Raw genomic sequence first — 10,907 nt, 5'->3', positions numbered from 1 at the left:
TTTCAGCAAACAATAAATATTTAATATTTAGTATATTTTTGCCTTTCAACTTTAGTTGTTTGTATTCTTTTGATATAAGCAGGAAACTTAAAATTAAGTGTAGAGGTTGTAGACATTTATATCTGATAGTATTTGTATTCCATATTTTTTCCTGCTAAAATATTATTGGTCACAAATATATTTTTATATTGTCAAGATTTGCTAATCATTCCACACTTAACAACTATAATACGTTATTCTAAATAAGATCAGTTTTTGTCAGGCAACACCCGTTTGTCACCCAACCCAGTCAACTATCTGTATATCCAGCTGTGTTTTACAGCCACGCCCATGTGCATAACTCGGCCACCGAAGGCTGATATTATTTGTAATAGAGTTTAGACACTTGTATTTTGCCTCCTATACCCCCTCCCAAAAAAAATAATATATATATATAAGCATAAGGTTATAATATAACAATGTTTCATAGGTGATAAATTCGTTACCATTTTAAAATTAACCAACATTTGAATATGACTAAATTGAATTGTCAAATATGAAAAAATACACTGATTACCAACAATTACTGTGTCAATGGTCAGACATACAATAGTCATTGCTGGAATTTCTAACATTGAAAGTAACATATTATGTAATATGTATATTTGTTGTATGCAAAGATTTATCATTTAACTTAAATTTACACATCCACAATGGATGGTGAACTATACTCAAAATCTTCTATACAAGGTATAGAAGGTATAGCAAGTTTTTAAATATATTTCCATTACTTTAAAAGTAAAGTGTATGCTTGTAATTATTATTTAATGGTTGGCACATGTTCCAATTGTTTTAAAGAATAAATTTTACATAAAATCACAGCAGTAAATATGCGAAATAGTTATAATAACTCTAATTTAATGTGCTAATTTGTTTTTACATTTTTATTTTTGAATATTCTAACAGTATTATCAGCTCCACCAGACAGTATTAATTTTTGATTTGACCAATCGCTGCACATCACTTTTTCTTCATGACCCGTCAATTCAAATAATGGTACTTTAGGGCTGTAACATAATTATTTTTATGAAATACTATACATAAAATTATTAATGATTTATATTATAACCTTCTTGTATCCCATAATTTCATTTGATTATCATATCCACCAGACACAAACTGATATTCTTCTGACTTAGACCATCTAACAGTAGTTACCCACTGTGTGTGTGAAGAGTATGTACCTTTAACTAATGACCCCTCTAAAAATAATTACATACTTAATTAATCAATATATTTAAAATTTTAAAAACAAGTGACAAAGATGTTATACCTTTTGATCTTAGATCGTATAATCTAATGTGTCTATCAGATGAACATGTGATTACAGATCCATTCAAATCTGAGTAATCATGATTGAAAAACGATTTGTTACCAACAATTTCTGTTTTGATTCCACCTATCTCTCCATCCCAATGTTTAATAGTATGGTCCCAAGAAGCCGTTATTAGATCAGAGTTGTTAATAAACTGAACAGATGATATGTTTTCTTTATGGCCTTTCAATGTCATGATCGGAGGCTATTAAAATATATTATAAATATAATAAGTATTGAATAAAATATTAAAGAATGTACATACCATAATTTTTGTTTCTGATTTTAGTTTTTTAGCAGGTTTATCAGCAGGCTCATAATTTGGATCTAGTTGTTTTAACAATCAATAAGAATATAGTGTTACTTTTTTTACCAATTATTAAATTAAATTTTGGATTAAAAAAAATTTGACACAATTTAACTCAGAATCAAATTTCAAGTATATATAAAATATTAGGTGCATTTGTGTTAAAAACTATAATTTAAAATTTGATTTATTATATCATTGTTTTATGTAAACTAAATATAAAAAAGTTAAATTTTTAATTTACCTGAAGACCAAATTTTCAACATAGTGTCCCATCCACCAGTAGCAAATCTAGTTGAATCTGGACTAACAGTTATACATTCAACAGATCTTTCATGTCCACGGCCAATTTGTAAACAATTGGTTGTTCCTTTTTTTATATCCCAATCCCAAACTCTAATTGACTGATCTTGAGAACCACTAGAAATAATAAAATTAATAATAATGATAATTATTACTTACTAATAAGGCCATAGCAGGAATAAATGTTTGTAGAGAGGGGTCAACCCCCCAAAACCTACCTCATATAGATTTGCCTACTAAAATACTTAATTAAATGTAATATTATTTAAATTATAATTAGGTATTTACTATTAACTATTTTATACATAGTAATTTTAATAAAAAATGTAATACATGCACACTATAAAATAGAATAATTTACCTAACAAATGTAGCAGAATCATTTGAAATAGATATCCATTGTACTGCTTTCACAGGGCCAGTATGTCCTGATATACCTGTTTTATGTTTACCTTTGTTTGTCCATATATGAATTGAATTATCATAACATCCTGTTATGATCCTGAAAAAGTTGCATAAAAACAATTATTAACTCCACAATCATTAAATATTATGTGTATTAAAAAAAAAAAAAAAAATCATATAATATACCAAGATCCCATTGAATGAATAGCGGATACCCAGTCATCATGTATAAGACAATCCATTGGTTCAGGTGATGGAGTAGCTTCCATGTATTCAACAACCACATTGCTTTCACTAGATACATTTTTGTGTGACAAATGAATATCCAAAGGAGTGCGCAATAATTCACCATTGACCAAAAAATCAAAATCAACCTTTTTCACAACTCCATTGTCATCAGATAATTTTTCTAAATAAACCAATCAGACAAATAGAATATATATTGAAACAATTGAATTACAAAATCAAATTAAAATATTTTAAAATAAATGCATCAAACCTTTCAATAACTCGTTAACTAGTTTGTTCAAATTTTCACATTGGATTTTTGAATCAACTGCAAAAGGAAATTCTGGTACAGCATAACTGTAAAAATAAATAAATTAGGTTTCATAGGTACTTAAATAACTATTAATAGGGCGGGGTTCAAAGCAATACGTAAGAAGTTCTGTCCCCGGCTCCTGGGTCAAAAAGGAAAAAAAGTTTACGTCATAAAAAAATACCGTCACTATAAACCAATTAGGTATTCTTGTGTATTATTAAGAGTTACATCTCAACAATAATTATTAAAATAGTAAAAACTTACATTTCTTGTTTTGTAATGAATTTTATTTGGATTTGAGACCCTAAATCGACCTTTTTCTTCGAGCGGTCCATGATTAACACTTAGTGACTTAGTACGTAAAAAAATTAGACCTGATGAATACAGATATTTCTCTGCTTAGTTTTTTCAATATAGCACTGTGGCATATCGAATTATCGACTAATCAAGACACGTGCTAATCATTCAAACAATCCGAATCTTATCAATATTCAGTTATCAGTTTATTGTAAACAGTATAACCATATTATAATACATGGTATTTTAATATTATGTTAGTGGTAACATCATACATCAATGTAATATCATAGAACCTATGATCTAAGCATAAAACCACAGATTATATGAAAACAGATAGTGCACTTCGATGTAAACAAAAAATGGTTGATAAGATCACCGCCAAGGTCTCCGCCGAAATCAATGTGACTATTTTAGCGGACTTAAAATATTTGAATTATACCGTATACTGGTGGCACACTTGATGGTGATATACTGATATAGTGATATCCATAAAATCAAAACATACAAAACCTCAAACAAATTTTTTAATTTTTCATTGAACACTCGTGTTTTAAAAATCTCAGTTTTTTCAAAATGACTTCTTGTGCAGTTAAATTTTGCAATAATAAAATGTCAAAAACCACAGACATTAGCTATTTTAGATTCCCAAGTGACTTATCGAGGTGAGTATTTAGGTTTATTATATAATTTTAATCTGTATATCTTATGATTTGTTGTGTTACTATTTTATTATATTCTATTATAGGTGTAAACAATGGATGGAAAAATGTCAAACATTACATTTGTTAGGAAAAGATCCTGCTTCTTTACAAAAGAGTTATAGAGTATGTGGTGTTCATTTTGAAGACCATATGTTTTTAAATCCCAGGAATAAGAACCGTCTTACAATGAATGCTGTACCAACAATATTTAGTGGTAAGACTTTTTGTTATTTAAATTAATATATTTTATACTAAATGGAAACTTCTAATTTGGTTTTGCTTTTGCTTATGCTTTTATGCTGCTGCTACACGGCTGAGAGATGCATATGGATTGTTCAGCTACTGTTACGGACCCATACTGTCCGTACTAAAAATTACCTATACATAAGGTGTTGTGCAATGACACATTTTCGTAAGTTTTAAATTAATACTGCATAAGAATCATGTATTGGAATACTCAGTCTTTCTGGGACCCCTCGTATGACGGAGTCGCCAGACGGTTAGGGATATCCACGACATTCAGAGGCAGGTCGTAACACCACTCAACATCTTTTATTGTAAGGTTATATTTTAAGCTTATATTATTATTATGTATTATATTTTAATTAACTATGTATTTTTTATATTATTGTAATCTTTTATAAAAAAATATATGTTTTTACATGCTTAATTTGGTGTTTTTTCCAAAGAAATTTTATGGAAATGTTTACTCAACATTTTGGTGGAATCAGAATTTACCTATCGTATTTACTTTTAATGTTATTGTTTATAAACCACGTAAAACCTAATAATAAAGTAATTTCAAACATTAGTGTATCGAAATGACTCAAAATTGATTTTTTGAATACATTTTTTGTTCATTCGGTGTGTAATAACGCAAAAAGATTACACAACAAACAAAAAGATTTTGGTGAAATCAGGAATAACATATCTTTTGGTTTGGAAGAACTTATGACAAAAAATGAAATACCTACGTATAAAACGTGAGTAAGTTATCCAAATTTCAAAAATATTGTATGAATGTATATCAAATAAATTAGCATTGGCATTTGTGGTAACACTGATTTGGGCGGAAACCAATTAGAACACCGTATTCATTTTTTGCATTGCGTTATAGGAAGTGCACTATCTGTTTTCATATAATCTGTGATAAAACCATAGACCTGTTAAGAGGACGCTACACCCGCATGTGTTGTCTCCGTCTTACAAGTGCGTAACAACACTAACAACTAACATTGCAAAAACTGTTTCGCGCGGGAAAGAACCGAGAAAGATACAGTTATTAGTTATAACTAAGAAACGAAATTTTCACCACATAAAAAGGAGAATTTTTTCTGTGAAATATCGTTTTTATTTTTTCGATATCACTTAAACAAAAAAAAAAAAATTGTTTTATAATATATTAATTTTTGTGTTTTTTAAACATGAATAACTTTTTTTGTAGTTCTAATATCGAAAAAATAAAAACGATATTTCACAGACGAAATTCTCCTTTTTATGTGGTGAAAATTTCGTTTCTTAGTTATAACTGTATCTTTCTCGGTTCTTTCCCGCGCGAAACAGTTTTTGTAATGTTACGCACTTGTAAGACGGAGACAACACATGCGGGTGTAGCGTCCTCTTAATAGGTCTATGCATAGAACAGTATTAATATAATATAATATATATTCACTAATTCGGAATTCCAGTTTCACCATTGACTCAATGGCATTGAGTTTACCAAGTACAAATAGTACAATATTACGGGCTGTTCGTACAATGTTTGGTTAGTGCCTGGTAACGCTAACCGGAATAATTTATCAAGTGTTAACCGACAAAATTCTACCGGTTGGCGGTTAGTCTCAACTGACACTTAACCGGATACCGGACATTGTAAGAACGGCCCTAAGTCATTAGTCAATTACTCATCATCTCCAGAGGAATCAGAAGATTACCCATCATCCCCCTTTTTTAATTTAACAATCAGATGCAAACAAACATTCTGAATAATGTCATGTTTTCTTGTTCTGTGGTTTAACCATTTATTCTTACGTCTATACCATGATTAAAGATAAACTGGTTGTATAAACAATACAATTTCTAATTGTGGTCATTATGTAAATTCTGGATTCAAAGGGGATCTCAGTGTCTCGGCAGTACCTTACAGTAGCTCCCCACATTTATAAAATCTTCTAATAAAATTTTATAAATAAATTAGGTGATAGACATCTTCTGGCTTCCGCAGTCAAATGCATTTTGTAAATTTATTTTATAAATAATTTATTCTCTTTATTTACTCAGTTAAAAACTTAAAAATGTAATGCCTTAAAGATTCTTTCAAGTTTTTCTACCATTAACAAAAAAAAGTTTACAGAAGTTTTATTAAGTTATTTTTGAGAATTTGAAGTTCATAAATGCTGTTAATACATAATAAATTATAAAAATATATAAACAGTTTTTTAATGTATATGTTAAGTTCAAATTTAGATAGAATTAGGTATGTAATTTAAAAATATTATTCTTGGGTACTCGAAACTTTTAAGCCATAATTTATCTTAAACACTCAAAGACGTATTTAAATGCAATTTTTTTGGCAAAAATTGGCTCTATTTTCTTAAGATAAAAATTTATGTAGAAGTATCATTTCTTTGAATTCTATACAGATCAGACATTCATACTGGTTCAAAATCGTTATAATTTGTTTTCTACACATAACAATTTTTTTTGTAGTTTCAGTCGTTTTTATTAGTTTACATAGCAAGAAAACAAAATATAAATTATACATTGTTATACAATTTAATCTAATATTATAATCTTTCACAAGATACTACATTGAATGAATTATAGGTATATTAAAACTATAATTTATTTAGTAATAATAATCATAATGTTAATTTTTTTAGTTCAGAGAATATCATAAATTTTAATTAATAATTATCATTACTTATATTTGGATCAAAATTCAACAGGAAAAAAAATTGGGGAGGATGTATCCCCCTCAATCCTCATCACCTTTTCTTAAGTTCTTTATACATACTTGTACTACATTGCTGCAAGAACACAAAACTGAAAATACTTTACTTCCTAGTCCTATAAAATATAAATATATATTTATATTTTTGACAAATCGGTCATAGGATTTTATTGCATGAACTAGTAAATTAATATATTATTGTTATTTGTATTGTATATTTGTATAAGTATGAATTTATGACTGGGAGTCTTGTCACACTGTTATTTTAATCACATATTACATAATTAATTAAGTTATGAAAATGTTAGGTTCTAACTTCAATTTCAATGATAAACTAAAACTAAAAAAATATACATTTACAATGCATTATAGAAAACAAAATAAAAAATATACTTAAAAACATATTTAATTTATAATTGTAATACATGAAAAAAAAAAAAGTTGATCTCAATAGTATTATTTTACTTACTATTTATTTAAAATAGTCAAAATATACCAAAAAGAAAATATTGTATAATTTTTAGTACTGAGCTTAAAATATTTTTTTTTCACCAGTATTTTTTTCTGCATACAATAAGTAGAACTATCAGGACATCGTAATATTGGCATTGTTGAGACTATCGTTTAAAGATCTTATAATAAAATATAAGGAAATATATATTGTATAAGTTTATTTTGCTATGTAACATAATTAAAGGGTCACATAAGGAATTCAGACATTTTTGGGTATTCGTTTATATGAGATCTACTAAGCGATAATTGAGTTTAAAATGTGACCTACCAAGATGATTATATATATATAATGTACAGACAATGTACTTCCTTTCCAATATACTAACATCAATATATATATTTTTAGAAATAAAAAAATTTTATGATATTTTTTGAATAATGTTGACATATTGCCATGTGTTCAATATTCACACATTTTTTTTACTGATTTTGACATTATAAAATGCAATTCTGTATTATTTTATATTTGTATTAATAAATAAATAATTAATTATTATAAAATAACAAGTTAATTTTTTTATTTAACTAAAAATAGTAAGCAAATACCCTTCATGGTAAGTCACATACTATACAAATACCCATCTTTATTGTGAAAATAAAATTTAATATGTCATATTTAACAAAAGAAAATTAAAGAAAAACTTAATGAAAACTAATTCAACCTCAGGTGGGTACTTAACATAATGCGCAGATCATTTAGCATTTAATTTGAATGAGTAATCTAAAGGCATTAACTGTGTTTAATTGTATAAAAATACAGAATACTGCTAAAAATTATAACTATTTATACAACTTTAAATATATATTAATCAAGTAGAAACATTATCCTACCATATTATTTTACTATTCGTGAAATGAGTAAAGCAAAAGGATACTGATCTGCTATTTGTCTATCATCTTGAATATGAAGTTCATTGAGAGAATTTAATTCTTCATGTACTGAATCAGAATCATTATACGATATAAATGGTTTATAATCAGGATAGTTAGATGACCACATATTTTCATAATCATTCAAATTAGCAACAACTTCTGATTTAAATTTAGCAACAGAGTTGTAATCTTCTACCATTGCCGACCATGTTGAGTTTTCTTCTTGAATCAAATTCTCAATTTCTTGCTATAAACAATAAGCGTATTAATTAATTATTTTTTTTCAAACCAAGGTAAGCATTCAATAGTTGCGCTGCGGCAGTTATGGGAAAGCTTTTCCCGAGGCGCTCAGTTCAAACAGTAAAAAAAAAGGTATTAAATAGTAACAATTGGTTTTAGTTTATTTTTGTTATAATAGTTTAATACAATAATATATATGTATATATACATCAAAGGTCTTCAACCGGTTTCTTCAGGTTCACCTAATCTTAATATATGCTATCAAACACATTTTAAGGATAACAAGAATTTTTCAATTCATTTTTAATCAATTAAAACATGTTTTTATTATGAATGTGGTCTGTACTATTTTAGGCAACTGCAGGTGTCAGGTTGCCTAAAATAGTTGAAGACCCCGGTCGCAGATGTTTAGATAAATGTAAAAAAAGAATTAATTTTTAAATACCTTTTTTTTTTCTACATCCTTGATCATATCTTTCAACATTGACAGTACTTTGACGCCTTGACCAGAATTATTAGAATACATCATACTCATAGGATGAGCTACTTTTGATTCTAATGATTTAACCTGAGTATCTATACGTTTAGCCAAAGCATGCATATCATTAAAATTCATATTTAATTTTTGGTACAGTTAGCCAATAATAATAAAACTTTCAAATGAATGTATTTATTTTAAACAAAACAATATGTCAATAATTTAAAAAAAAAATTCAACATCATACGTAGGTAATAAGGGTAATTTAATCATTTTAAATATTATGTATTGTATTATTTGTATTGTTATGTATTATAGAAAAATATTATTTTAATTTTGATAATATAATAATGTATAATGATATCTTTTAATCATTTAACTTTTTACGCGCCAAAACTGGTGATATAAACACAATAATACGCACTTGTAAGACGGAGACAACACAATATTGTGTTTCTATAAAATCCAAAATACCTATCTTATCAAATAATCTTATTAAAATATACTGATAATAAGCAATACGTGATAACTCTGATGGATAAAATAATTTGGCTCTACACAAATTTTCCGCCACCGGAATTGAGGCATTAGTTGGCACGTTGCGGACGGCTGCGGGTATTACGTCTTCATATGAGTGTTGTCTTCGTCTTACAAGTGCGTAACATAGCAAAAACTGTTTCACGTGAGAAAGAACCGAGAAAACTACAGTTATAACTAAGAAACGAAATTTTCAGCATATAAAAAGGAGAATTTTGTCTGTGCAATATCGTTTTTATTTTTTCGGTATCAGAATTACAAAAAAAGTTCATGCTTAAAAAACACAAAAATTAATATATTATAAAACAATAAGAATTTTTTTGTATAAGTGATATCGAAAAAATAAAAACGATATTTCACAGAAAAAATTCTCCTTTTTATGTGGTGAAAATTTCGTTTCTTAGTAACTAGTTTTCTTGCGTCTTTCCCGCGCGAAACAGTTTTTAGTGTTTTTACATTTTACTATAATATAACCCACACGGCTATAGAAATAGACATTATAGACATTATATGGTTGAATGATTCATGATAAGACGTCCAAAAAAAATTCTTCTGTCTTTCTAATACTATCTAGCACTATCAAGTTTTGTAGTTCAAAAATATTATTTTATATTGGTACCTTGAACAGTTGAAAATTTAAATGTAAAAGACTGTAAAAAAATAAATATAAAATATGACTTATATAATTTTTCTAGTTTCAAAATTAACTGACAGGTTTTGGTTTGAAATACAACAGTATTCAAACAAAAAATAAATAAAACATATATTACAATTATTTATATAAGTTTATGTAGTCATTAATTTAGAGATTTTTTTTTAAATGTATTCTGTTTTTTATTTTGTTGGTTTGTTGAATATGTGAACTGTCTCATTCTCATGACAATTAACATATTAAATATATTAGTAAGCACATCACTCTTGTGTTCACTTCATGGAAATGTGAGTTTTATGTTTTATGTTTTTTTTTTTTTTTTTTAAATAGCTAAAAAAGAATAATTAAATATAATGATTGGATAATAGTTATTATTATTAATTATAATTTTAATCCCAATAAATTTAATAACCTTTATTCTTTTAGGCATGGGCTCTTGCAATTTGTCAATTAAAACATTTAGAACTACTGAAGATGAAATATTATAATTATATTATATTAGACTGTTCTATTCACAATGAATTTTGGCTGGTATTACAAGATTCAAAAATCTACAGAATTATATAATAATATATTTATGTGAATTGCATTAACTTTAAGCTTTAAGGCTTACATTTTATACAATACAACTACAAACCTTTATAGATTGGGTTTGATTAAGTGAAGTTATTCTACAGCCCATGACTGATACTACTCCAGATTTTAATGTAGTCGTTTCAGACATATCTTATTAATAAATAATGTATGCAA

At 27.1% G+C, this 10,907-nt stretch overlaps 3 protein-coding genes across 3 annotated transcripts; 1 reads left to right on the top strand and 2 right to left on the bottom strand.

Annotated features, from left to right (window-relative positions):
• Positions 1 to 868: 868 nt before the first annotated feature.
• LOC107161816 (ribosome biogenesis protein WDR12 homolog) lies at positions 869 to 3,362 on the bottom strand. The gene is made up of 9 exons (XM_089218585.1): positions 3,175 to 3,362; positions 2,869 to 2,954; positions 2,556 to 2,778; positions 2,326 to 2,466; positions 1,906 to 2,081; positions 1,620 to 1,681; positions 1,313 to 1,559; positions 1,109 to 1,241; positions 869 to 1,046 (listed from the first exon to the last, which is right to left on the bottom strand). The coding sequence occupies exons 1-9, from the start codon at positions 3,243 to 3,245 to the stop codon at positions 905 to 907; spliced, it is 1,281 nt and encodes a 426-aa protein (XP_089074711.1). The 5' UTR covers positions 3,246 to 3,362; the 3' UTR covers positions 869 to 904.
• A 335-nt stretch (positions 3,363 to 3,697) lies between these two features.
• On the top strand, positions 3,698 to 4,581 carry LOC149058668 (52 kDa repressor of the inhibitor of the protein kinase-like). The gene is made up of 2 exons (XM_089218586.1): positions 3,698 to 3,872; positions 3,956 to 4,581. Exons 1-2 carry the CDS (start codon positions 3,784 to 3,786, stop codon positions 4,149 to 4,151), a joined length of 285 nt encoding a protein of 94 aa, XP_089074712.1. The 5' UTR covers positions 3,698 to 3,783; the 3' UTR covers positions 4,152 to 4,581.
• Positions 4,582 to 7,252: 2,671 nt separating this feature from the next.
• Positions 7,253 to 9,294, bottom strand: LOC107161838 (uncharacterized). The gene is made up of 3 exons (XM_015508421.2): positions 8,936 to 9,294; positions 8,253 to 8,497; positions 7,253 to 7,496 (listed from the first exon to the last, which is right to left on the bottom strand). The coding sequence occupies exons 1-3, from the start codon at positions 9,104 to 9,106 to the stop codon at positions 7,451 to 7,453; spliced, it is 462 nt and encodes a 153-aa protein (XP_015363907.1). The 5' UTR covers positions 9,107 to 9,294; the 3' UTR covers positions 7,253 to 7,450.
• Positions 9,295 to 10,907: the final 1,613 nt, after the last annotated feature.

Source organism: Diuraphis noxia, unplaced genomic scaffold (genome assembly GCF_037042655.1).
Source record: "Diuraphis noxia isolate RWA-SAM2 unplaced genomic scaffold, SU_Dnox_SAM2 contig0002, whole genome shotgun sequence".
In the NCBI taxonomy this organism is placed as follows: Eukaryota; Metazoa; Arthropoda; class Insecta; order Hemiptera; family Aphididae; genus Diuraphis; species Diuraphis noxia.
Note: the sequence above shows the minus strand (reverse complement) of the source record. Positions and strands in the feature narration are given on the sequence as shown.

Coding starts and splice junctions, on each gene's coding strand:
- LOC107161838 (XM_015508421.2), bottom strand. CDS start 9,106: ATGAATTTTAATGATATGCATGCTTTGGCTAAACGTATAGATACTCAG. Junction 8,498..8,935: donor AGGATGTAGAAAAAAAAAAG/GTATTTAAAAAT, acceptor TATTGTTTATAG/CAAGAAATTGAGAATTTGAT. Junction 7,497..8,252: donor GATAGACAAATAGCAGATCA/GTATCCTTTTGC, acceptor TTTTATTATAAG/ATCTTTAAACGATAGTCTCA.
- LOC107161816 (XM_089218585.1), bottom strand. CDS start 3,245: ATGGACCGCTCGAAGAAAAAGGTCGATTTAGGGTCTCAAATCCAAATA. Junction 2,467..2,555: donor ATTCATTCAATGGGATCTTG/GTATATTATATG, acceptor CAACTTTTTCAG/GATCATAACAGGATGTTATG. Junction 1,242..1,312: donor ATACGATCTAAGATCAAAAG/GTATAACATCTT, acceptor AATTATTTTTAG/AGGGGTCATTAGTTAAAGGT.
- LOC149058668 (XM_089218586.1), top strand. CDS start 3,784: ATGACTTCTTGTGCAGTTAAATTTTGCAATAATAAAATGTCAAAAACC. Junction 3,873..3,955: donor TTCCCAAGTGACTTATCGAG/GTGAGTATTTAG, acceptor ATTCTATTATAG/GTGTAAACAATGGATGGAAA.